At 40.4% G+C, this 27,676-nt stretch overlaps 1 protein-coding gene across 1 annotated transcript in view; it reads right to left on the reverse strand.

Moving 5' to 3' along the window:
- Window positions 1-2,615: 2,615 nt before the first annotated feature.
- Window positions 2,616-27,676, reverse strand: part of LOC128737225 (myosin-IIIb-like) — a 157,564-nt gene continuing 132,503 nt past the window's right edge. The window contains exons 4-15 of the mRNA XM_053831816.1: window positions 17,606-19,407; window positions 17,401-17,545; window positions 17,191-17,341; window positions 16,833-17,125; window positions 16,493-16,767; window positions 16,267-16,432; window positions 15,975-16,206; window positions 15,289-15,913; window positions 15,129-15,212; window positions 14,429-14,605; window positions 3,589-3,702; window positions 2,616-3,549 (exon numbers count right to left, since the gene is read on the reverse strand). Coding sequence (XP_053687791.1) covers window positions 2,616-3,549; window positions 3,589-3,702; window positions 14,429-14,605; window positions 15,129-15,212; window positions 15,289-15,913; window positions 15,975-16,206; window positions 16,267-16,432; window positions 16,493-16,767; window positions 16,833-17,125; window positions 17,191-17,341; window positions 17,401-17,545; window positions 17,606-19,407 — 4,998 coding nt within the window. The remainder of the gene's footprint in view (window positions 3,550-3,588; window positions 3,703-14,428; window positions 14,606-15,128; window positions 15,213-15,288; window positions 15,914-15,974; window positions 16,207-16,266; window positions 16,433-16,492; window positions 16,768-16,832; window positions 17,126-17,190; window positions 17,342-17,400; window positions 17,546-17,605; window positions 19,408-27,676) is intronic.

Raw genomic sequence — 27,676 nt, forward strand, 5'->3', positions numbered from 1 at the left:
CATTACGCAGACAATCCGATTAGCGGTTGCTGATGAAGTGAAAGTAAGCTCAAGTCCTTTTTATATGGTGCTTTATACTGATTTGTGGAATATTGCAAATATTGATGTGGTTTTTACATTTTACAGGTTTTTTTTTCAGGTTACGTCACTCCTATGTTAATGTCGGCTGGGATTGACTGTTGGAGTAAACCAGAATCGTAGCACTAGTCACGCAATTGTCCTATTACATTAAAAGTTGCCTTCCTTGAGTACCCTAAATCGAGTTTTTAAATTCCATTTGAGCAATTATCTTAGAAATGTAAAGTTAGGCTCAGAGCTGCAAAAATTCAAAATCATACTGTTAAAATGCACCAAAATGAGTTAGCTACGAAATCAGCAACCTATGATTCGTGCTACCTGATAAATGAATTAAGGGCGCTATCGTGAACGCCGCCGTCCAGTATGTGAACTTTGTTTTTCCTTTAGCGATTGTGGCAGTCAACTCACACATGATATCACTGAGTCTGAACTTTAAAGAAAATCATTTTCATTTCAACTAAATGATTTTTTTTCCGGGAGCGCCTATGCGTGTCAAGATTGTTCATAAAAATGCTTATAATATAATTTACATTGTGTGTTCAATCATGAATGGTTAGTTCAGACGCTATTAGAATTTTATTTTTTTATGTATATGCAGCTATATTTTTTGTTTAGTTGTACAATTATTGTGATTAGAATTAAAGTGTTAAGTAAAAAATCTTAAAACTAAATTCTTACGAACATAGGCGCAATGTATGTTAACTGCCTGTGTGTCTAGAGGCGTTACTGAAAAAATCATTTCATTTGTTGAATGCTGATTTTTTTGGTAACTGAAAGTAGCTCACTAGACTGCGTAGGGAAAGTAAAACGCACGCAAATTCAAAACCAGCCTTTGGATATGTAGGTATCAAATATCTCCGAGTGCTATGATTTGATATTGGTGTTACAATAGAGGGAATATATTGAACTGATATTTTCCTTTTTTCAAACTCATTATTTTCTGTCAATTGTTTTCAGCCCTGGTTAGGCTAAGTTGCTTAGGGTTAGGATTTTTTATAAAGCAGTAATCACGACTTTATCATTCGATTACAACGTCAATTACGCCATATACCATTAATCTCGTATTTTTCGCCTCGTGTTCGTAAGGTTTCATCTACATGGCTGATGGATATTTAATATCCATCGCATCAAAACATAAAGCTATGGCATCCAATGTGCTTTAGCACCTGATGAGGCATTCCGGTATGGTATAAAAACATGAAAAAATATGCTCTATATCAAAATATGTTTCTACCTTCTCCCTACTGAAAGTTGCATTTTCCTAGATAAAACCCATCCTCTGTACGGGCACTTATTGCCACATAGAAGAAAACAAATCACCTTCGGCTGCATTGCCTGGCAAACACGAGAATCCACCACACGGTATGAAGAGACGATAAATCACACTCCATACGTTTAGTACAATTTAACGTCAACCAGATTAAACTTATTAGAAATTATAACGGCCTCATAAATTTCACTACAGATTGGAACGTACTCTCTGCACAAGGTGAAGCTTTCACGGCCTAATTGCCTGACCGAAGCGAAACATAACGTCAGGAATCCGCACCGAATTTCAGCAATCAAGAATTCGCTATTGGCACAATTGCTGCGGAAACAAAAGATGAATCGTGCCGTGAATAAATTTATGTCCACCATGGAGCAAGTCCCGTACACTATAGCTGCATGATATCCTTGAATTTTTGATTAAGTCAAAAAATATCCCGCAACCAACGGAAGAGAATCCAAAGTGCACTGCAGTAGAAATACTAGAGCAGGGTATCATTCGAACTAGCAAAAATAAAAGGTCACTGCAAACGGCCGGCATCCATGAACTCGAAAGAAACTGCAAACAATCCTAAGACGTATTTATTAGCGTCGATGAAAAGCAAAAGTTTTCCGCCTTGCAATGAAAGCGAACCAATTGCCAATCGTGCAAGAGTTTTCCTTCTCGGGTGGTTTGTTTTAAGAACTACGTGATTGGATAACCAATCGATGCTCGAGTGTGCGGTTTTTGAAAAGTTTCACCTAAACCAGGTTATTCCAGCTATACGCTAGTCTATTAATCGGCTACAGACGATTGAGCAAGTTTCTTCAACAGCTTTTCGATTTCAGAGGCCACAGAAATGCAGCGAAACGTGTCATCAAAGAATAATTGGGTGTGAAAATAAAACTACTTTTGCTCTATTATATATTTTTGGTTAAATATATTTCGGTAAACTAAGTATGTATTTCTCTGATGGTAGATTCCTCACACGGCCTTAGTTCAGAAAAAAAGTGTGTGTTTTTCCTCTCATACGATCCCCTGGAAAGTAAACCCACGTTCGGCCTCAGCAAGGCGAAACGAGTCAGTCTATCGAAACTCTAAACAATACACCTAGACAATACGCACACAAACAGATGATGTAAACGAAATGCACAATAGTATCAATATAGACAAGAACAACGACAACGACAACAACAAAAAGTGATTTAACATAATTATAATAATAACTCAATAGTAGACGTAGTAACGTAGGGGCTTAACGACTTAACTAGGACGACAACAGCCTCCCGGTTCAGCTCTTCCCGCGCTGCGGTGGCGGCGGCGACGGCGGATTGATTCCTTTGCGCTTCCGGAGCGATTCCGTCGGTCCCTGGGTCGGTCGCAGCAGCTGACGAAAGTTGAACGGTCCCAGGTACGAGTCGGCGTTTTTGTTTTTCTGAAAGATAATCGCCTGTTCAACCGAATCGAACGAATTTAACGAGTTGGAGCCACTGCTTCCAGTGCTCAGGCAGCTACTGTTCGAGCTGATGTGATTCTTGACGGTTCGCAAATTCGGCGTCTTAACATCAATGTTCAGATACTTGGAAACATTAAAGTTTTGGTATTCCTTCGAATCCAGTGTGGACGGATGCGAACGGTGACTGCATTTGCCGGATTCGATCTCCGCAAACGACGTCACATGTGGACTGAAACGGTACACGCCGTTCATGAGTTCGCACACACCCTGTCCGCAGCTGAGGTTGCTTTCCTTCGGACCTTTGGCGTCCATTTTGCGGCGATGATTCAACAAGAAGTTGGTGTCACCAAACATCCTCATAACCGGACTATTGCTGTCGATTTTGGTTTCCTCCGAAATGTTTTGATAATCGTGCTGCTCGATCATCCGTTGTTGTTGTTGCTGCTGCTGTTGCTGCTGTTGTTGAGGCTGAGGGAACGGCATCGGTGGTTTCTTCTTCGGTTCTTTTCGCATCTTCTCCACCGAGCTGTTCACCCCGGAAGAAGCTCCCGAAGTGGAGGATGATGATTTGTCCTTTTCTTTCTTGGCTTTCTTTTCTTTCTTCTTGCGCTCTTTGTTTTCTTTTTCCTTGATCTTGTACTCGTTTTTAGAGCTTTGCTTCTTGCCCTTACCGTGGCCGTTTTGTAGCGTTTGCTCCTGTTGGTGTTGCTGTTGCTGCTGTTGAAGGTGATGAGAAGGCATATCATGATAGCGGTGTCCACTGCCGTCGCTCACCTGGCCATTGTTGCGGTAATACTGTGGCGAGGACTGCTGATCGACGTTGTTCGGAGAGTAGCGCAGGATCTGGTGACCGTTCGGATTGAGATAGCTGAAGGCGGGAATATGCCGGATTGGAGCCGGCTCCTGGTGGTTGCTGTTCGATCTGAAATGGCGATGAAAGAATTATATTGTTTGTTGTTTTTAGCAATCGGTTTGATTGTTCAGTCCCTTTACCAAATTGATACTTATAAACTAGACTATTTTCAAATAGCGTAAATCATCCTATGACTATTACATTTGTAAGTTCAGGTAATAAATTATTACATTAGTTATAGTACATTATATTACACTTTAAAAAGATTATATGATATATTCACATATTCAAGACGTTGGAAATTCAAGCATGAAAAATATACATCCAAAATATTTCTTTTGCTGTCAAGTTTATTTTTAACATTTGCCCTTGTTTGGAAAAATGCAGATAATCTAAAGTGAGAGTGTTACGTAACTCTCGAACAAGAAAAAGAAGTCAGGTTAGAAAGGAGTTGTATATTCTAGAAAACCTGCTTTCTTATTAAAAACTAGCTGAATACTCGATCTTACTCGGGACGGTTTTGTCTCGCAATCACTTGTACAGCTGGTATCATAAATGGATATACACAAAAAAAAACCCTTTTTCAATTAAACCTGTCAATTCCCTCCTTTTGTACCCCGTGAAAGAAGCGAAACAGAAAAATAAGCCTGTTTTCTTATTTAAACCCCACTCCACCCTTGACAGGGCCTCATTTCCTCACGCCAAGGAACATGTGTAGAAAGTTCGTTTGAAAACGGTCCAGGCATTTCGGAGTTATGGTAGAACATACCTACATACAGAAATATTTATGTTCACTTGTATAGATTTAGATACTGATAATTAAGCAGGGGACTGTCGCCGTGGTTGGGCCGCGTTTTGGAACTCGCCCATAACTTTCGTTTCAAAAGGAATTTTGGAAATCTAAATACATCGTTGCAAAGGTCTACGAATAAGGTATATTTCCGGAAAGTTTTAAACTGATTGCTTGAAAAATAAAAAAGTTATAGGCATGTAGTGAAGAAAAAAAATGTTGTCATAGTCGGGCCCTGTTGTACAGGTTGAGCCACCGCAGAAAATCTAAGACATACGAATTGAAATTCTATATAGAGACATGAAAAGAATGAATTCCGTGAACAACGGCTTATATAGGTACATATACCCTATTTTTAATTGCATTTTTGCGAAATTTTGACGATCTTGTAAAATCAATATTGCTACAATCGCCTTTTCCGAAGTGTACTGCAATGAAAAAATCAACAAATATTTAGGTTTTTATCGTATTAATTTTGCTTCATTTCATCACATTTTACGTGACTGACATTCTCTAGCGATTATTGCGCTTCTGCGCTTAGAATTACAGTGGCCCAACCATGACTACTCAAGTGGCCCGACCTTTACAAATAGTGCTTTTCTAGTATTTCACCTTAGCCTTCCCAAACACCTTACTGGAGCTGATTTTTTTATAGTCTTCGTGAGCAGCACAATACACTTATATTTTCAAAATTTATCTCGATAATTGCATTTCATGAATCATTTCTTGAAGAAAAGTTCATTGTCCCTGGAAAACTTTTTTTGTAAGATTTAGTCACTGAATTCAGTACGGGTGTTTTGAATACACGATTGAAACTCACAATATTGTGAAAAGTTAGCCTTCACAGTAAGAAGTTTTACAATGGTTGTATCATAGATATCATGAGTTACTAAAACTGTAAAATCGTGATGGCCCGACCATAACAGTGGCCCGACGATAACGACAATACCCTATCCAGCTTTTTACGCGCTATAATGGTGGCCGCTATAAATTGCGTTCGTAATATGCAAACAATCTTTTTGACAACTCTGCATACATCAAATCTGGCACTCTTCTCCTGCAACACTACCTCTTTCTTTCTTTCGTTTACGTCAAAGAAGGAAAGCAAAACTGTGCGAAATGTAAACAAAACTATTGCCTTCCTTCTTTTCCATCGTCGAAGCTAACCCGTACTGAATTCAGTGACTAAATCTTACAAAAAAAGTTTTCCAAACGCAATGAACTTTTCTCCAACAAATGATTCATAAAATGCAATTATCGAGATAATTTTGGAAAATGCATGAAGTGGGTTGTGCTGCACACGAAGACTATAGAAAAAGCCCCTCCAGTAAGGAGTTTGGGAAGGCTAAGATTAAATACTAGAAAAGCGCTATTTGTAAAGGTTGGGCCACTTGAGTAGTCATAGTTGGGCCACCATAATTTTAAGCGCAGAAGCGCAATAATCGCTAGAGAATGTCTGTCACGTAAAATGTGATGAAATAAAGCAAAATTAATACGATAAAAACCTAGATTTTTGTTGTTTTTTCATTGTAGTTGTACACTACGGAAAAGGCGATTGGAGCAATATTGATTTTACAAGATGGCCAAAATTTCAAAAAAAATGCAATTAAAAATAGGGTATTTGTACCTATATGAGCCGTTCTTCACGGAATTCATTCTTTTAATGTCTCTATATAGAATTTCAATTCGTATGTCTTAGATTTTCTGCGGTGGCCCAACTTGTACAACATGGCCCGACTATGACAACCTTTTTTGTCTTCACGTAAATGACTATAACTTTTTTATTTTTCAAGCAATAATCTCAAAACTTTCCGGAATTATACCTTATTCTTAGACCTATGGAACGATGTATTTAGATTTCCAAAATTCCTTTTGAAACGTAACTTATGGGCGAATTCCAAAACGTGGCCCAACCACGACGACATTCCCCTATATATTGATTATACTGACGATCCCGATGACGTAAACGAAAAATTCTATGAACTTCTCGAAAAGACGTATGAAGAGTATCAGGACGTAACACGAAAACTACAAGGTATACAGCCCTAAGGTTGTACGAAAGGGTTGTAGGACTATATCAGATCGTTAGATCAAAAACTAGTGTAAACTGCATTTCTGGCATATGTATGTTTATGAGAGTCTATGAGTGCCATTGTTTAAGTGAATGTTTAAAAGAGAAGTGCAAAATATTCAGATTCAATTATTCATTGAGGCTTTGGCCTCCATATTCCATTGAGGCAATGGAGGCTTTGAAAATACGTGGACGGGGATTCATAAGTACAACGCCTGCAATCATTGAGACATAGAGATTTTAAAAATCAGTTGTGTACATCATAAAGGTTGAAATAGTAATGAATGGCTAGTCCACAGATTATTGTATTAAATATAATTGTGAATAGCTCGACTTGTTTTAATAATCTTACTTTGCTTCGTTTGTGGCCTTTAAAAGGGCCATTAATTACTAATAATATTAAAGCCAAAGCACGTTCATCGCAAATGTTGTTAAAAACGATAGCGATAGAACTGCCAGCACTGGAGATGGTTGTGTCAGTACCGGGTATCTTTCTCCTATTGGTAACGATAGGCTGTATACAATGAACTGTGGGAGGGCTGAAGAGACATCGGCTGGTATGTCAGAAGGAACCTCAGCAAAAGAAGCGGAAATAAAGCGCGGCACCATCTTATAGGGTTATTGATCGTGGTTCGGCCTATGCAAAAACTGATCCTGGTTCAGCCCATCAGCTTAAGCATCGATAATTCATTGAATATTTACAGATTCAAAGGCAAAATAGTTTTATAAGCTGCTTACATTATTTTCCTATGCATTGCCTTCATTTATTTGCCATGAAAATTAATGTAACTAGCTCAGGTAATTAAAATCATAACATATGTAAAAGCGGCTTCCAATGTCGTCATCAAAGCTGTCTTTTTAAACACCTAGAAAGTGTATTAGTCTGTGAAGTATAGGTTAAGAACAATTTTAAAACATAGATTCATCTATATTATTCAATATTTGGAACGTGTTATTCCAAACAAAAAGCGAAATTACGACTTATTGAGAAAATACGACTTTAATTTTTTGATCTTAGTTCGGCCTACAAATGATCGTGGTTCGGCCTATGAGCTTCACTAAATCACCGCTAGTGGTGGCGCGCTTCGCCCACGTTTTAACTAATTTCTGGCTGCACGTAATATTCGTGTTAAATCAAATGTTGTGTTTTATTCCATGTTTTGTTATTTTATGCATTTCAGAAACAAATTTATTAACATCCTAAAATTGAGTTTTTCTTAACAACAATAAATATGAGAGTATTTTTTCAAAGTAGCGTTCAAACTGGGTTGTAATGTTTTAGAATTTTATGCAACCTTGTACACGGCTCCAATGCTTGTGCATGACGCAATTTTTAAAAAATTGTATCGTGTTTTCCTATAAAACTCAAATGGAAATTTTCCGATTTTCGTGTACATCCCCTATTTTAAAAATTCATAGCTGTTGAGCCAAGTATTGTAAAATATATATTTTTTCATGGTGATGTTAGCAAATTTACTCAACAATCCAGAAAAATACTATCTGGAAAAACATTCTATGATTATGGGAAACTCCAAGGAAAAATCAATAACAGTAGTATCACGAACTAATTGGAAATAAATTCGTTTCCGTTCTACTATAATTTGACTTAAGTCACTTAGGGGGAAGTTCTGTATGGCCGGATACTATCGATTTCTCAAAAACAAGGAATAATAAAATTATTAGGAAAGAATAGGGCGTACCATTAAAGTATTCGGTTCGCCAATTTCTAGTCTTTTACTGATAGGAATTTAGCATTCTATTTTGTTCCTGAATTAGGTCAAAAATCAATGACTAACGTCGGTGTATGGCCGATTATTTGTTAGCGCAGTTGTGATTTCAAAAGCAGCTATTTTCATTGATCCATTGGAAAATATTCTAAAATTAAATGTAAATTCTGTCTTTCTTCGAAGGCACGTGTTAGAATACAGGACAATTGCGAGGTTAGTGCTTTGATCCTATTGACTCTTACAGCCTCTTCTTGTCGAAATTACAACATGCGACGCCTGGATCAGCGTTGTACTTCGAGGCCAACTGGGAGGAGAAATAAAAAACTGTATCTAAATTAATCTTATTTCAAATAACCACATTATTGTTAATGTACAAGCTTGAATAACACTGCTAGGTAGATAAAGTGAAAAAAGATACTATGTTTTGCAACAAAAATACATCTGTACTTGTAATGCTTCAATATTCCATTGAATTTGTCTAAATTTATATAACTCGAAATAATTAGAATATTGACCATGTACAAGGTTACTTAACACTGCTAGGTAGATAAATTGAAGTAAGATGCTATATTAGGCACCAAAAGTAAGCTTACACCATTTCTGATTGTTTAATTTATAAAAACATTGGTTTTGGAAACTTTATATCGGAATAGGCCGAACCAAGATCATCGATGGGCCGAACCACGATCAACATAGGCCGAACCAGGATCATAATTTGACTGTCATTAAAAATCAAATTATAGATCAACTGGTTTTCTAAGATTTCTTCTAAATTAAGAAATAGAATCGTCTTTAGTTGTTTTTCCCATACATTCTAAATTTTTTACGAAAAACATTGTGATTTTGTAGATATATAACATTGAGAATAGGCCGAACCACGATCAATCACCCTACTGAAGGTGAATAGTGGGTATTTACTACCAAAAATTAGCTAAATGTTACGAATGAATAGTGAATTTTCCGGCATCGTGTTGTAGAAGAAATTAGATGAACGCTAAATATTCTGCTGGACCATACGAAAACTGATTCGTTGATAAATAGTGCGGCTTTTGATAAACTCAAACCGGACCAAACATTTAAAGGTTATAATTTGCGCCAGAATATAAATTCCCAATCTAATTAATGCATAGTTAGCAAATTTAACTCAATTCACTACACTAAAATTAACTATTTGTATGAGATTGCCATGTTGGATACCTTAAAAGAATTACTATAAAGTAAGTTGTGAGCCGATTATAAAAACATGGAAGAAAACTAATTAGCTTAAATAAAATTACAGTTTTGAAGCTGTTTACTACACGTAACCGCTGTCGAGGGTAATTCATCCGAAATTGGGCAATTCTTAACAGACATGCCATTCGAATGTCCTTCTCGTTTAACATGAATGACAACAGGTACGTAAGTTAGTTGCGTCGATTCACTGTCTCTTGCTCCGAGAAGGTTTTACTAGTTTACTTTCACCGCCTTGTTACATACCGCTTGTTACATAGTAGGAAATATGGCAAATACGCAAAAATTACTGTTTTATTTATATGAGAGTCCTATCCTCCTAGCACAGGGGTGATGGGTCTCAAACCGTCTGAAAATAAATTCATGCCTCCAAAAACCCCCACATTTCAAATTTGGTTCCATTTGCTTAGTTAGTTCTCGAGTTATGAGGAAATTTGCATTTCATTTGTATGGGAGCCCCCCCCCCTCTTAGAAGAAGAAGGGGTCTCAGTAGGCCATGGAAAAAATTCTTACCTCCAAAAGTCCTCACATGCCAAATTTGGTTCCATTTACTTGATTAGTTCTCAAGTTTTGAGGAAATGTGTGTTTCATTTTAATAGGAGGCCCCCCTCTTACGCCCACCTCTTACCCCCTCCATAAAATTGCTGGTCATTTTATCTATCCAACGACACATAAATTGTTCAGTTTCGTGCAGTAGTTTAGTAGTTATTAGCATTTGAAATCTTTCATTCAAACGCTACACTTCTATTTTCGTTTTTACAAAGTGCTACCCAGTCCCAGTATAGTAAACAAAGACGTAGTTCTACGTCAAAATAGTCATCGAGAAAACAAATGCATAGTCGGACGCGAAGAGTTCATTCGCCTTGTTACTGGTAGAGACAACCTCCACTCTACCACAAATGATAACGGCCTGAAGTTGATCAACTTCGCTGCAGCCAGAGGAATGGCTATCTGTAGTACCTCGTTTGCACAACGGAACATTTGGAAGCATTCATGGAAACACCCTAATGGAGAGGTATTTTTCGGATGTCGCAGAGGAGCGGTCCTTTAGGGCACCAAACGTGGATTCGGAGCACTATCTCGTAGTTAGCAAGGTGTTCAAATCGACACCAACGACTGAAAATTCAGCGGTTATCATTGGAAGGAGTTACTGAAGAGTACTCTCGCAAAACTGATGAAGCGATCGGTGAACGAGTTGGAGAAAACGAGCAGTGGAAGCACATTCACGATTCTATCAGTACTACAGCGCCAGCGTGAGAAGTGCTGCTGCAACCCTTCTAGTGAGTGATTTGACACAAAGTTTCAGCGAGGGACCGACGAGAAGAATCGAGCCAACACTCACATGTAGTCTGCAACTCTAACACCACGTCAGAGAGAGATACCGAAAAGCTAGAAGTGCCGTCGTAAGATACGCTAGCAGTGGGATTGAGTTTTTGCGGAGGCGGACTGCTTCGAAAGGCACGCCACACCGTGGGATGAAACCCAAATCTAGGTGGACAAAAGTAATTACGCTTAAACCGTTAGTCCTAGGTATAAAGTATCTTCGGAGAAAATTTGTTATTTCAACTTCCGCATTTTTTGCTGTATATGGCATTAGGGTGACCATCATAGTAGGCGTGTGCAAAATATAAACTTTTTTATGGTTGAAGTTAGCTAAATAAAATGTTCTGCAAAGTTAAAGAACATTAAATTTTAAGTAACTTTGCTAAAGAAATTAAAGCTCTATCTTTTATGGTTATGGTTAATCCATCTTATTACCGTCAAAATTGTGATTTCGGTAAGTAAAACGGTAATTTTTACTTCATATTCAATACGGTCTAGCAAAAAAGGGCCGACCTGGACCGATGCGATCGCAATTAATTTCGGTGGCTAATATATTACTAAACATCCATACAAAATTTCATGTGCTGCTTTTGAGCAGTTTTTATGTTATTGACATTTGAAAAAAGCATATTTTTTTAGAAAAACTGTCTGTAGCTTTAGAACCGCAGGAGATAGCAACCTGATTCCTTCAAATAAAATGTGCGTTTTCAATGGATGTGAAAGTGCTCAGAAGGCATGATTTGTGAGAAATGAACACGAAAGGAGATATTAAGGAAAAACGGATTTTTTAGGTCCACCCCGACCAAAAAACTTTAAATTACCCCAGTCCATCAACCATAAAAGATAGGGCTTTTATTTCTTCAGCAAAGTTACTCAAAATTTAATGTTCTTTAACTTTGCAGAACATTTTATTTAGCTAACTTCAACCATAAAGAAGTATTTTGCACACGCCTACTATGATGATCACCCTAATGCCATATACAGCAAAAAATGCGGAAGTTGAAATAACAAATTTTCTCCGAAGATACTTTATACCTAGGACTAACGGTTTAAGCGTAATTACTTTTGTCCACCTAGATTTGGGTTTCATCCCACGGTGCGCCAGGAGAAGCTTCTTCAAAACGCACAACGGAATTGAAGCGCGAATACACACGCTGATCAAGACATGATGTCAAAATCATAATCTGGGACTAAATATAAGGCTCCCAAGAATATGATCATACGTAGCAGCTTTTTCCAGCATAACCTCCCCCATTGGTATACCTGAAGATCACCCAACCAGACGGAATTACACATCACGACATCGCGAACGGGACACAACACTAATAGTTCTTACAAAACGGATAGCTTAGCTTTTAAACCGACTGGTTTCAGGAAATATGTTTCCCATCAACGGGGTGATGTCCAGTCGGTTCTTACGGTAGCATGAAAAAAGTTTTGTGATGGTTAAGATACGTCAAAAACTATCTGCTGTGAACAACGTACGATACCAACACCCGCCACGGTATAATCTAATGCGACTTAACCGGATATCGCCGAAAGCTACGCGTTATCTCTCGAAATCGCACTGTGAAAATATCCATTAATAACGTAGCGGAGAATGTCTTAGGTCATGTGGCACCGAATCGACTTAACGAAGGCATTTGAATGGTGCGAATAGACGAGGAATGCCAGTAGATATTGGATGAGAAGAACGCAGTGCGACTACAAATGCTGCGTAGAGCCACCCGTCAGAATGTGGAGCCATACAAACAGAAGCGGAGATAGCAAACTCGACTCGTCAAGGAGAAGAAGCGCCACCAGGAGGAGAAGGAATGCAAAGAACTCAATCACCAGCTGTACCACTTACACGACACACAGAAATTCTATCAGAGACTCAACGATTCTTGCATAGGCTTTATGCCGCAGGCCGAAATGTGCAGAGATAAATATGGAAGTATTTTGATGGGCGAGCGTGCAGCGATCGAAAGGTGAAAGCAACACTACACATGAACACCTGAATGGCGTGCAAGCGGAAAGCCATGATAGTGGAGGAAGTGACCTCATTGGTGCAGCAATCAACGGAGATGTAGAACTTAAAGAAGCCATTCAGCGGTTGAAGAACAACAAATCAGCAGGAAAGGATGGCATTGGAGCGGATCTTATTAAAATGGGCCCAGACAAGTTGGCCATCTGTTTGCATCAATTGATTGCCAAGATTTGGGATACGAAACGACTATCGGAGGAGTGGAAAGATGGGGTTATTTGCCCAATCTTCAAGAAAGATAATAACAAAGTCCTTTTCAAGTGCTTTGCAAGTCATCTTCCACCAATTGTCGCCAATAGCCAATAGATTCGTGGGAAGTTATAGGGTCGGCTCCAAGGAGGGTCGGTCTTCAACAGACCAAATCTTCACCCTGCGGTAAATCCTCCAGATGTACCGTGAATTCCGAGTTCCCCCTGTTCAATGATTTCAAGGCATGATTTTCAATAAATCTGGTGAATTTATCTGCTTTGTCGCCGACGTGGATGCTATCGGTAGAACATTTGAGGCGGTGGAAGATCAGTACACTAGACTAAAACCCGAAGCAGAGAAAATTGGATTGAAGATAAATACGTCTAAAACAAAGTATATGGTAGCGGGCGGGACCGATCGCGACAGGGTCCGCTTAGCCAGTACCGTAGTAATCGACGGAGATGAGTTTAAGGTAGTCGACGGGTTCGTATACCTTGACTCACTAGCAACAGAGGACAACAATACCAGCCGTGAAATTAAAAGGTGTATTAGCAGCTGAAGTCGGACCACCTAAAAACTCCACAATCACTTGCGGTCGAAAAATTTGAACCTCCGTTCTAAGTGCACATTGTACACAACGCTAATTAGACCGGTTGTCCTATACGGGTATGAAACGTGGACACTGCTAGAAAAGGACCAACCAGCACTCGGAGTTTTCGAACGGCGAATTTCATGAATGAATTGTTTTGAAGGGTAACAAACTGAGAAAGTAAAACGCTGTCAGCAGTTCAGTAGTCATGTCCATGGGCTGACAGATGAAAGAATACTACCAGTGATTAAATTGTATGGGCTGAATGCATTTTATATTCGCTTTCATGCATGTCTGTCGAACACTGCTTTAGACTACAGTCTAAATAAAGTACATTAGTATTAATCAGAATATTAACAAGTTTAACAAGCAAATGACACATATACATAACCAACACCAATTGAAGTCTTACCAGTTTTTTCTCCGGAAAAGGAAGGACTCATTTTTCAAGCCCCCTTGATGTCCTACCGGAGGAGTTTCGTGCAGCCGTTCGACTCGTGCATTCTGTACAGCCTTGGGATTATTAAGAGGCCTTCATCCGTCGGAGTTAGAAAGTAAGGGTTAGTAGTGCTGTTAGTGGCTAGTGTGTGAAACTATACTCTACTGTAAACTAATTCACATGTTTAGTGTTTAAAGTTATTATTATTATTATTGTTACAAAGGTTATTAAACTTATTGATTCGACGTGCCATCAGGGTGCTGCACAGTTCCGGCAGCGTTAAAAGCAAAATCGAATTCGATATAATTAGAACGCAAACGGAAATATATGGTGAAGGAACGAAATCGACTAGAATGGTGCACTACTGTGTGTGTGGTGTATGTGAAATTGAAAAAGGGTCAAACTTCTTACCTGACCATTCCCTTGAATTTATGGTCCTGTGTGGTTTCGGTGGCCTGAATAACATGGTGCCAGTTGTTGGAAAGCTGCTGTTTGCGTTCACTTAGCTCCACCATTCGGTCGCCGAGGATCTCGTTACGGTTGATATCGACCCGGTGCTGCTGCTGCTGCTGTTGCAGGTTCCGTTGTCTATGCCAACGCGCGGGGAAAGAAGGAAAAACAGTCGGTTAAATTGAATCAGCCAATGATCGTAAATCATGGTCGTGGCAGTTCAACAGTTTTCACTCCGAGCGGGCTACCTAGCGTATGGGTTTAAAAAATTGGCACTTACTCTACCGTTTCCGATGAGATAGTCGAGGAAGGGGAATGTAAGTTCAATCAAATTTCGAAATTAGTAAATTTGGAAAGTACTACACGTGCTGCCAAAAATTGCCAATTTACGATTAGCCTAGCTAGAAAAGAACTACCAAAGAGATTTCTAAGAGAATGACTTTGTTGACTGGAATAGTTCTTGAAAAATCAGAAAATGTATGAAAGTCTAGCGCATAACAGGGCACAAACACAACACCACACAAAACTACAACCTCGGCAGCACGTTCGCCTAACTATTGCGCTCTCGTTCGCACTGTCTCAGCCCCCTGTGTAAACCCAGAGGATAAACCAGGAGAACAGCATGAACGCTAGAAGCAAAACCAGTACCAGATGTAGAAACCTTTGCGAACGGAGATTTCGTTCCAGTTCGTAGAACGGCATGTCCCACGGGGAGATCTCTTCAAAATCGCTGGAAGTGACTGGACTTTCGGTTTCAATCGGAACGAAACACGATTAGTGTGGGCGATTGAGTGGGGGACACGGTTTACGGGTTTACTCACCTCTGAATCAGCTCCTTGGTCATCTCATGATCACAGTCTCCCGCACTGCGGAACGAGCTGTATTTGGTGTATTCACCACCGGGTACCGTTCCCAGCAGGCCAGGAACCAGCACGAACCCTGGAGGTCGTTTGTAATCGCTGGGTAGCTTTTCTATGGCATCCAGTGGAACTCCGCTTTTGTTCGACCGTAGATTCTTGTGAACCTCCTGGTTTAGCATGTGTACGTTCTGCGAGAAAGAGATCAAATTCATCTGCTGATCTTTGGTGGAGAGAGGTTTGCCCGGCTGCGGGGCCGGACCCTTCTTCTTGCTCTTGTGGGTGCGATAGTAGCGTTGAATTATGCGAGCAGCGTCTTCCTTCGAGAAGCCCTCCTTCTGCATCATGCGTTGAGCTTCCACACGGTTGCGAGCTATTCCTAGGATGTATTTGGTTTTGGCTTCCAGTTCGGGGGTTAGTTTTAGCTTGCGAATTGTGTAGCCGCGGTAGTAGCTTTGGATTACAATCGCCGCTTTTTCATTTTCCTTGTTGTTTCCATCCGCTGTCTGTTTCTCCGAGGGTTTGATCAACTCGTTGTTCGGCATCTGATGGATTAACTTAGCCTTCGCTTGTCTGGCTTTGTTTTGCTCTGAAACGAAAGCGGATCAGTTAAACTACGTTGAAAATCTGGAGTAAGCTTTTTAACTCACCATTGTTCTTCTTTTCTCGCGCAATGCGTTCCTTTTCAAGTCGCTCCTGTTCCAGACGCTCCTTCTCCTGTTTCTCACGTAGCATTTTCATACGACGTCTGGTCAACCAACCGCGAACGTGTCTCTGCAAAGTAACGGCACAGAGAGCCACTCGCTGCATTTTCTCTCGTTTAACACGGGCTTTTGCCAACCAGCGACGAACGCAAGCCTGCACCAGTACAATTTTACGAACCTGTTGAGAAATCACAACGAATAGTTGAAAGTTTTCTGTCAAACACAACCTCAAACTTACGTGCTCCTCATAAAGCTTCGATAGATACTCAATGTGGTAATACTTGAGGAACACCTTGGATTTCCCGAGTGCCCATCCATCCATTTTTAGACGAACTAAAAGTAAACGACATGAATCCCGGCTAGCGACGACGCGTTCCTCGAATCCGTAGCCGAGGAAGTAGTATCTGTAAAAATATGAATCAACGTTAATCCTACATTCGGAGTCAAGTCCATAGCAAGCAAACCTCTTCAAAAACTCAGCAAATGCCAACCGATGGCTGAACCCATGCTGTCGGATGCGGATCGTCTCGAGCACTCCGGTGTAGCGCAGCTGCTTCAGAACCTTGGTCGGTTCGAAGCTTTTAGCCGCTTTCATATCGTTCGGTTTGATGCAACGAATGAACTGCGGTGCCCCGGTAACCATCTTCTGCAGCAGATCCATCAGCGAATAGCGGAAGTAGGTTGCCACCGTTTGCTGAGCCCTTGACTGCGATGCCAGGCCACGGGAGTTGAACTTTTCCTGTTGGTTAAAGGGAATCGGTACTTTAGCGTTAGTCATTGAAAGAAGAGAACTTTGTGACAAACCTTCGTATCAACCTTGATAAAGTTGGACACGTTCTGTCGCGATCCGGTATCCTGGATAGCCGAGTACAAATTGCCCGTCTTGGTGATCGGGCACTGGAACAGGAAGCGAATCATGTCGTACTGACTCTGGCGGATTAGCTGAATGATCTCGGCCGGTAGGAAGTTGCGGTTCTTCTCCAAGAAACCATCCGCCTGGTAGACGACCCGCCCGGCGAAGTGGTGAATCGCGAAACAAACGGCGTCCGACTTCGGGCGTTGGTAGAACTTCGATTTGACGTTGTTGTGGAACTTTTCTGTGTGTTAAGACGGAATTGTTAAGAAAACTGCTAGAAGCTGACAACGTTGTTTAGAAGCTTACCGATTAGCGAACGATCGTTCGATCTTGGAAATCGCGATTCTTCGTCCAACAGTGCTAGCAAACCAAGAGGCCGACTTAGCAGCATATCCAGCACGGGACGATTATCGGCGAACTCCACCATATCAACCGGGATCCCCTCAGCCATGTATTCCTAAAGTTGTAAACGAAATAAGTATTGCTAGTTTGAAATGGTCTCCCGAAGGACTTTACCTGTTGCTCCCAGGTGAAAATGTGCTGGTTGAAGTAGTATTGTATTTGTTCGTTGGCGATGTTAATACACAGCTGTTCGAAGGAGTTTTTGGGAAAATTTTCAAATCCAAAGATATCCAGAAGTCCCACTGCCAACTGTTCAGGACTGTCAAAAGCACAGAATTATATAAATTGGAGCTTTTTATAAGATAATAAATTTACTCACGCGTTATTCGGTCGATTATGAACCAACAGCAGATTGATCTGGTTGACCATCCAATCGAACAACCGACCATACAAACCCTTCGCCATAGCGTCCCTGGCAGTGCACGCCTCTGCGACATTGTTGTGACGCGTTATTGTTTCTCCTCGCGTTACAACCGAATTGGAAGTCAAGGCTTCCAACAAATCCGTAGCCTCCACACCGAGCAGCTTGGACACCCGGTGCATCGGAGCGACATCAATCACCCTTGCCTTGCTGTCGGTGTTGTCGTTGGAATCGACCTCGCCGAACTCCATGTCGCCCAGATTTAAAATGGCTGCCAGCACCCGGTTCACCATGTCCACTTCGTCGTCGCGAAAGCCAAGCACTTTAAAACTAGCCAGCAACTGCTTCCAACGATCAACGTTGGTCTTCGGTAACGTTGTAGTTTCCTGTAGGTAACGATGAGTCTTCCGATAGGACGGATGAAGATAGTATTCTTCCAAGCGCTTCTCCGACTGTAATCCGTCGTACATGTAGTAGAAAACGTGGAAGTTTCCTTCCCCTTCGGCCTGTTTGACAACTCGGCTTTGCTCCAGCAGATAAACAAAAATTCTAGCTCCATTCACCTTTCCACTGCGAGCCATGGTCAGCTCCAGATACTTTCCAAAGCGAGAACTGTTGGAATTTATTCCAGTTCTGGCGTTGCCAAAGGCTTCCATAATCGGGTTAACCTGAAGGATTCGTTCCTCCAAGTTTTTGGTAACTGCTTTGCCCAGGTAAACCAGCTGTTTCAACAAGAGATTGGCGCTTTCCGTTTTTCCAGAGCCGCTCTCGCCGGAAATGACAATCGCCTGATTCTGCTTCTGATGAACCAGAGCCTGGTGAGCGGCGTCTGCTACGGCAAAAATGTGAGGCGGATTATCCGATCTCGTTTTGCCGGAGTATTTTTTCTGGTGGTAGGTCGTGTACAAACCCAATTGGGAAAACGGATTAACCGCCACCAGGATGTCTCCAATGTAAGTGTAGATTTGGTTGGTTTCGAACCGTTTCTGTAACTGTTCCACGATCGTGTCTTCCGTTAGAACGTCCAGTGCGGCCAGATCATCCATGTACATCTTCTGCGGTTTTGACTTTCGATCGGACTTCAACTTTCCATACTTCGTAGTGGCCTCTGCCTGTCGCGAAGTCCTACCATCTGACCGTTGTTTATGAATTTCGGACTTCAAGTCTTGTCGCACTTGATCTACGTAAGGTCCAACGGCTTTCAGAAACGGATGCGTTATTAACTCTTTCGCAAAAGGCCTCTGCTCCAGATCTTTCACCAAGCATTCGGATATAAAATCCGACAACATCGCCGAGTACAACTCTGGATGACTCAACTTAGGAGGAGGATTTCTTGGGATTTGGAACAGCGCCCTCATCGGGTGTAGTTCACACAACGGAGGATCGCCTTCGGCGAGTTCGATAGCCGTTATACCGACTGACCAGACATCGCATCGTGAATCATAAGACTGATCCAGCTGCTGCTCACAAGCAATCACCTCTGGGGCCATCCAATACGGTGTTCCGACGCTAGTGTTTCGTCGAGCCATCGTAGCGGCTAAATGTGAGCTCACGCCGAAATCAACCAGCTTGACGTGGCCATTTTCGGTCAGCAGAATGTTATGCCCCTTGATGTCCCGGTGCATACAGTGATTCTCGTGTAAAAACACCAACGCGCTTACCGTCTCCCGTAGAATATACGCAATCTGATTGTTGCTCAGCCGTGATCCTCGATTGCGTAGACCCTGGACCAAATCGGTAACCGATCCACCAGTGCATAGCTGCAATGAAAACAGGAAAAAGAGGGTCATTAATAATTACAGGCAAATATCACTCACGGAACCATAACCTGTACATCAATTGGAATAACCAATTTTCAACTCCACCGAATTTCAATCAACCACTCTATAAACGATTTATTTGCTTTTTTTCCTCTCAACAGTCCGTTGACAGTTCATACCCATAAAATACGGCACAGCGGTGATTCGTCGAATTGCAAATCGGAGAAACATTGCCATAAATAAATATCAACAAACTTTTGCACACTCCAAATACGGCTCGGCATCGAATGGTCAACAACACCGAAGAAAGTACTCTCCCCCTCTTTCTGCTTCCCCGTTCCCTTTCCACCACCGAAGTTTACCCGAGAAAAAACCCCACAGATCATTTCATCCTAAACATTGACCGCCCCAGCAGCGCGGTGTGGCGATCCGAAAATCCGAAACTGCAGGCAGTTGATCCGAAAGCAGAGCATTACTTTTACTTCGCTTCGCGATCAAACAGTGACGTTTAGGTAGGTGGTGAACTTTCTACAGTTATTTTATGCTTGCTCGTGTTGATTGCCCATATTGCTCGTCGGTGAATTACGATGACGAATTTGATGCGCGCCCTAGAGAAGCTAAAGGCCGGATACTGATAAAGGCTCTAGCTAAACGCAACTGTTTGAAAATGAAACTGCTCGTTTCACCCTTTTCCCTCTGCCGGTTCAACCTGCCGGTGCGGTGTACTGACAGGAAAAGTTAATCAAAATTTTCCGAAAATAATTAACGTCAAACAAGCGTAACGCCATCAAACTATCATGAACCCTTTCGGGAAAAAACCTCTGTACACTAAATAAAAACATGTCCGAGGGTCCGTGAGATACGGAGCTAGCACAACTGTCGATTTTCGCTTGCTTTCTACATCACCGGTGTTTACTTGTTAAGTTTGCCAGTGTCGGGCGGTAATTTTTCGACCTTCCGCACTAGTGTTTAGTTTGTTTGGCAAAAGTAAAAGCTGCCGGCTTGTGCAATCTGTCCGGACCTGGACGATAAAAAGCGATAGTGTGCCCTGCCCTACCTACTTAGCTATCTACCTATAATAATAAAATTGTAAACTGTGTCTTCACTATCAACACCGGTCGGGGCGTCAAATCATGAGCATTGGTAGTCTATCAGGTAGGAAATTGTATGTCAAACATGCATGGGCTGAATGTTGTTGTTTTTTTAGAGCAACGTTATTGAATCCAACAATTAGTAATCCAATTTGCAATTTAACAGTCAACAGACAAACGTTAGTAGAGCCTGACGAAAGAGCAGGCATGTTTAGAAAATGTTTGTGACTGTTTGGAATTTGTTTGTCTGCAAATTTTAATTGTGAGTAGATGTTATAAATACTTTATACATATCCGGATACAAGAATTATTTCAAATTGAGAAAACTTTTAGCAATGAAAACAACTGATAAGATAGACATTTCAGGCTATTTACAATCCCAATGATGGAAACGAGAAATTTTGTTATGCCCTCGGCAATTGAGCTTAATTTAAACTAACCCTGATCAGAAAAATCTAACAAAAGTTATTCTTTTGTAGTTTATATTACAAATAATATGATTGAGATACAGTATTGGACAAAACATTTGTAGCTGACATCATGTAATGATAAAAAGTGTAAGTAAACTTCAATGTTCTAAAATCGAATCGGAATAATGTACTGTCCTAAATGGATGATTGAGGAGCCTAGATTTATGCTTCATGGTTACATGAGCATTCAGCTGTTGCATGACAGGACGGACACGGGCAGTGTTTTGTTGACAACGTTGACAAGCACCGTTTCACTTTGACCAAAACAACCCAGGTAACCAATAAGCAGTACCAATGTTATTTACATGCAAGCCAATAAGCATTCGAGTCACCTTCATTACTACTTAAATGCTATTTTGGCAAAATATACGGCTACTTTACTAATAATCCTCTTAAAATGCTGACAATGCTTGTTACCAGCTGATTACCGACAAGAAGATTTAGAATAGAATTTTGCATGCTAATTTACAACAGCTATGCAGTCAAAAAGCTAATATACAGTAACGTGCTGTATAAAACCCAGATATGCTAATAAGCGATTGATTTACTGCTTATTGGTTACCTGGGAAGTGCAACATTTCGTTTTTATTTGTTTTTATTGGTGAAAAAAGCAGTTACGAAACTTTTGTTTTAAAACTCAAATGTTGTATTCGGTGCATTTCTAGTACCGCAAATATTGATAAATAAATGATAATTCTAGTACCGCAAGTATCGATAAATCAAATATCGATGCTTCACGGACGATATATCGTTATCGATAAAGCAGCGCATTTGATATTGATATTCAATTATCGATACTTTCGGGAATTTTGCCCAATCCTAGTTACGATGACATGGACATCAGCCGTGAGATTCGGAGGTGTATTATCAGCGGAAACCGTGCTTACTATGGATTTCACAAGCAATTGCGGTTGAGCAGGCTAAGCCCCCGTACAAGGTATACCCTGTGCAAGACGCTCATTAGACCGGTTATTTTCTACTGGGATGAAAAATCGACAATGCTCGAGGAGGACCCGCGAGTCCTCGGAATTTTCGAAAGATGACCCAGTAAACATTTTCATATGCATATCAGAGTAACAAATGAGTTATATGTACTTATATAGGATACCCTGAAAAATCGTATCTGATGCACAAAACTAACATATGCGTACTAATTTGGAGGCCATATACGTACTACAAAATATACATTAACAATTCAACGTTATAAGGCTTTGTATGCGATAAGTCCGACTCAAAGCGATTAGTTTTATAATGCTATACAATTTTGTATTGGAAGTCGTAGGTCAATCACTTGTTATCGTCAAATACGACAGAATATGAATTTGTGTGCATTTCATTAGGTTATATTTACAATCCTGAATTTATTAGAAGTCAACGATAATTTTTGTACATTGATATACGAGTTGGTGTTTGCTGGGGAGTGCTAAGAACGATCTTTGGCGGCGTACATAGGAAAGGAGTAGGAGCCGGAGGATGAATTATGATCTCGCACAGCTCTGTGCCGAACCCAGTATCCCAAAGGTAGCTAAAGCTGGGCAGATACAATGGACAGGGCATGTTGCAAGAATGCCGGTAAACTATCCTGCAAGATGGTGTTCCTCTCAAATCCGGTAGGAACAAGAGGACCAGGAACGCAACGAGCAAGATGGTTAGATCAGGTGGGGCGAGCTCTGGTGGAGAACTCTCGGTATCCGAAGAATTGGAAAGTGGTAGTCCACAACCGAGTAAATTGGAGAAACTTTGTTCATCAGGCTTTGCCTTACGATGGCAAGCCAACTAAGTAAGTGAGTAAGGAAATGGACATGCGCAAGGTGTAATGTATGGTAGGTATAACGGACGTTAAACAATATGTTAGCTTGCATGTGGTCTAATCGACTAGATTTAAAAATGCATTGCATGTAGGGAAAGTCAGATTACATACAAATGGTCGAAACACAAATGGCCGTTTTACGAATAGTCGACTCAAAATGGCTAAAGTACGAATGGCCGAATGTCAATATACGCGGCCTTCGACCTGTTCAAACGTTCGGTATACACTGTTCTTACTCGCTACCGCTCAACTAAGGGATAACGAATAGTCAGTAAACCCCTACTAGTCAATAAACCTAGGAAAATGCATGCACCCAGATAGAGGTGATTTCGGTGAGGGGCTGCCCCGCCTGCGGCCGTCTAGCTCTAAATAATCTAGGAAACATTTGCTCCTGCACGGTAAATAGGACTCGCACCTTATAATGAGCGTAACTCATTTGCGCATAAGAGGAAGAAAGAAATATCAATCATCTATATTCTACTGTTTGTCCTGCAAATGATAATTCGGCAACAACTTTTCAAAAGGCCAATCTGCAAAATGTAAACAAACCGAGTGAGGGTTAAGAAACCCTTACTCGATTTGTTTACATTCTGCAGATTGACCTTTTTGAAAAATTGGTACCGAATTAACAAAATAAAAACTAGGTGCAAAGTGTGTGTTGTGTGTCTTGCTGTTCTGATACTTAAGCGCCAGTAATTTATGCAATGCTTTTTTACTTCATTATTTTATATTTTTCTAAAACTGAAAATATCTTTTAATTATTTTGATAATAGCATAACATTGACCTTGAAAACATTATTTTTATCAATATTATTCATTAAAATAGTTTTCGAGATTGACTAATTTCGAAATAGTTCGAGGTTCAACCAAGTAGGGGATTGACTCTTCGTGTTTCGGTCTTTTATGATTCGGCCAAATAGGGGTTCGGCCTTTCATGATACGACCAAATACAATTTCGGCCTTCTGTGTCAGTTGGTGAAATTTTGCCATTTGAATTTTAGTTATTTGTTATTCGTCCTTTCGGTACCAACTCGGTGAGTCGGTGCGAAGACTAGGGAAAGCTAACACAAGTCAGTAGAACTAGGAAAGCAAATAAACCTAGACAGATGTGATTTCTACGGTGGGTGGCTAGCAATACTCGCGGCCTGCGCTCGTTTCACCTGAATCGTCTATGAAAAGTCATAAAACATTTTTCATGAAATGCCGATGTATTTATAGCAAACGACGTTATGTCAAGCGCAGCATTATGCCAAATGAATTTATGTTAGCTGTATTGTATTGTGACGCAGCGATGATTGGCTCAAGTGCTTATTCGTTCACACTTAAAAAAAAGTACCGAATTCAGTAAAATTTTACCGGAATCTCAACAGTCGAACGTTCGGTGAAATGGTTTATGATCCGCAAACGTCGATATGCACCACCGAACTTTTTATCGAACGTTCGACTTTTGAAATTTCGGTAAATTCTACCAGAATTTTTTAAGTGTGTTGGAAAGCGAAATTTTGTAAATTAGACCTAACGTCTATTATGCCTATTGTCCATTATGCCTACCATCCATTATTCCTACTGTTCATTATGTCTATCATCCATTGCGCCTATCGTCCGTTACAGAGTCGTAGCATGACATTGTGACACCCTTGGCGAAGACCCGATATAGCACTCCCTCGTTTCATAAATCCGTGTTCCTTCCAAGTTCGTTATCTTATTTGATAAGATTTTAAACCATTTTAAATCAGATTCTAAAGCAGTACTAAATTCTGGACCATATTTTTAATCAGATTTTATTCCAAATTTTGTAACAAATTTGGGAACAGATTTAGACTAGATTCCGTAACAGATTTTGGATTAATTTTTGATCAAATTTTGGACCAAATTCTAGACCTGGACCAGCTTGTAGACCTTGCTCCGAATCTGGGCCACATTTTTATCAGATTTTGGACTACTTTGGACTATTTTGGAGAAATTTTACCGAGCTTTGAGCAGCCTGAGCACGTTCGGTAAAAATTGCGGTGGTGCCAACCGACGTTTACGGATTATTAGTAATCTTTGGCGTCATAAAAAATTACCGAACGCACGGTTGCTCAGAATTTGGAAAAATTTTCCGGTACTTTTTTAAGTGTGTTGATTTTGCGTCAAATTTGAGTCCAGATTATGGAACCGAACCGGAATATAAACCAGATTTTCGACCACATTTTTAATTAGATTTTAAACCACCAACCAGATCAGATCAGATTTTGAAACCACGGTGTTCAAAATACCGTTATTAAAAAATAAAATAGGCCATTTAAACGGAAAATACCAGTTGGTTTGTATTGCCGTCCTACACCTCTGAGCCAATTTAAAAAAAAATCGATCGACGAATTTTTGAGTTACGCCCTTTTGAAGTTTTATAGGGCAGATTGCTCATATAAAGTGAATAAAAATCTTCAATGACACTTCCAAAATGAACGTAAATCACAGCCGGTATTAATTTTTATGTAACATACGACCATTACCGACCATTTTAGGAGCTTTACGCTGTATTGGGACTAACCGGAAATGTTCCGGATTAAGCTATTGCTGTGGAAAGTAGCCAGTATCGAACATGAACAAATACTTATCATGCGACACCTCAAATTACGCCAGAATTTGAAAACTAGATCACTGACAGTCAGATCAACTACCTAGCACCACCTTGGTTATATCTGGACAAGTTACGGGAACTTCCGGGAACACCCAGACGAGTGGCCAATTTCGTTCATGACCAAAAACTTATCGTGCGATACCTTAAATCACACTAGAACTCAATAACTAGATCAATGGAAGCCAAATCTGCTATCTAGGATCAGATTTGGTCATATCTGGACATATTTGGGGGACTCCGGGAACCCCTGGGAAGTCAATAAAACAATGTGGTACATTTTTGATAATAAAGACATGTTCGGAATTGGCCATTGTAGTTCTTGGTACTTAATTTGGCTTACTTGAATCTATTTTAAAAGTTTTAGTGTGATTTAAGGTGTCGTATGATGAGTTTTTGTCCATGTTCGAAATTGGTCATTTCCAAGGGGTTTCCGGAGCTCCCCAAATATGTCCAGATATGACCAAACCTGACCCTAGATAGCAGATTTGGCTTCCATGAATCTAGTTATTGAATTCTAGTGTGATTTAAGGTGCCGCACGATAAGCTTTTGTTTATGGACGAAATTGGCCACTCGTCTGGGAGTTTTCGGAAGTCCCCGGAACTTGTCCAGATATAACCAACGTAGTGCTAGGTAGTTGATCTGACTGTCAGTGATCTAGTTTTTAAATTCTGGCGTAATTTGCAATGTCGCATGATAAATATTTGTTTATGTTCGATACTGGTTATTTTCCACAGCAATAGCTTAATCCGGAACATTTCCGGTTAGTCCTAATACAGCGTAAATACTTTAAAATGGTCGACAATGACCGTATGTTGCTTAAAAAGTCAATACCGGCTGTGATTTACGTTCATTTTGGAAGTGTCATTGAAGATTTTTATTTACTTTGTATGAGCAATCTGCCCTTTAAAACTTCAAAAGGGCGTAACTCAAAAATTCGTCGATCGATTTTTTTAAAAATTGGCTCAGAGGTGTAGGATGGCAATACAAACCAACTGGCATTTTCCGTTTAAATGGCCTATTTTATTTTTTAATAACGGTATTTTGAACACCGTGGAAACAGATTATGGACCCGAACTAGATATCATGTATCGAATTTTGGAACAGATTTGTCCTACATTAACAATTTTGATCAGATTTTGGATCGGGTGTGGGGCCAGATTTTGATCCACATGTTTTACCATGACCAAATTTTTAGCCTGGACCTGAATCTAGAGCACAAAATGGTATCAGATTTTGGATCAAATTTTGTATCAGATTCTCAAACTGGGCCAGATAATAAACCAGATTTGGACCACATTTTCGATCAGATTTTGGACCATACTTTGGATCTGGACCTGAACTTTCATGAATTATTCGTACAACTACCTCTATCCAGTACTTTGCTACACTCGAGAGTGCTTTACTGAGGCTGATACCACTTTTAGCGTCTCATAGAGTTGGCGTCCTTGGCGGGGAGTAGTCCGGTCAACTGCAACGCTACGCCATTATACCTAATGTCCATTAACGTCGCCTGTCCGTATGCCTTACGTTGTGCACCCGGATGGAACGTACTGGTCTGGGAGTGTTTTCCGATAATGGGATCAATCCGATTCATCGAATCGTTGGGATTATGGACCGTTTCATGTGCAATATTATCCTGAAAAGGGCTATGCAGTCATTTTCCGAATGGAATATGCCAATTAAATAGATTTTTCATCAAAATGACGACCCTGAGGCCGCGAAATGGTTCTAGGATAATAATGTTACGGTAGTGGGGTAACCGATTAAATTTCCTGATCTAGTTCTTGAGACATTAACAATCGTGGACCACCTTCACAGTAAGAAATCATTGTTTGAACAAATCCAAAAACCTCGTGAACCTATTCCGCAAAACTTTATTGACAATTTGACCGAATTTATGGCTCAGAGATACAAGGCTATTATAACCAGGGACCGAAACGGTTACACTTTTTCTAATACATTTACCAGCATGCAATGCCATGTCAGACTCTTAACCAATACCATCGCTCTGTGCTGATTCTGTACCGGCAGTGCCTATCTTATAAGTGTCGAGACTAGCCAGAATATGTACATGATAATAAGTAAATATTTTCATACGTTAGCCGACCATTCACGCAAAATGTCGTGTAGAAATGACATGCATTCGCCGCTTTTTGCTTACAGTCATAGTTGAAATAGTATGGTAAAGTGATAGAGAATAAGATGTATTGGGAACCTTCTTATTTAAAACTGTGTTGTTTGGGGGAAAGCTGTATGTTTGGCTTACGGACGCAA

The sequence above is a fragment of the Sabethes cyaneus genome, chromosome 2 (genome assembly GCF_943734655.1).
Source record: "Sabethes cyaneus chromosome 2, idSabCyanKW18_F2, whole genome shotgun sequence".
Classification (NCBI taxonomy): Eukaryota; Metazoa; Arthropoda; class Insecta; order Diptera; family Culicidae; genus Sabethes; species Sabethes cyaneus.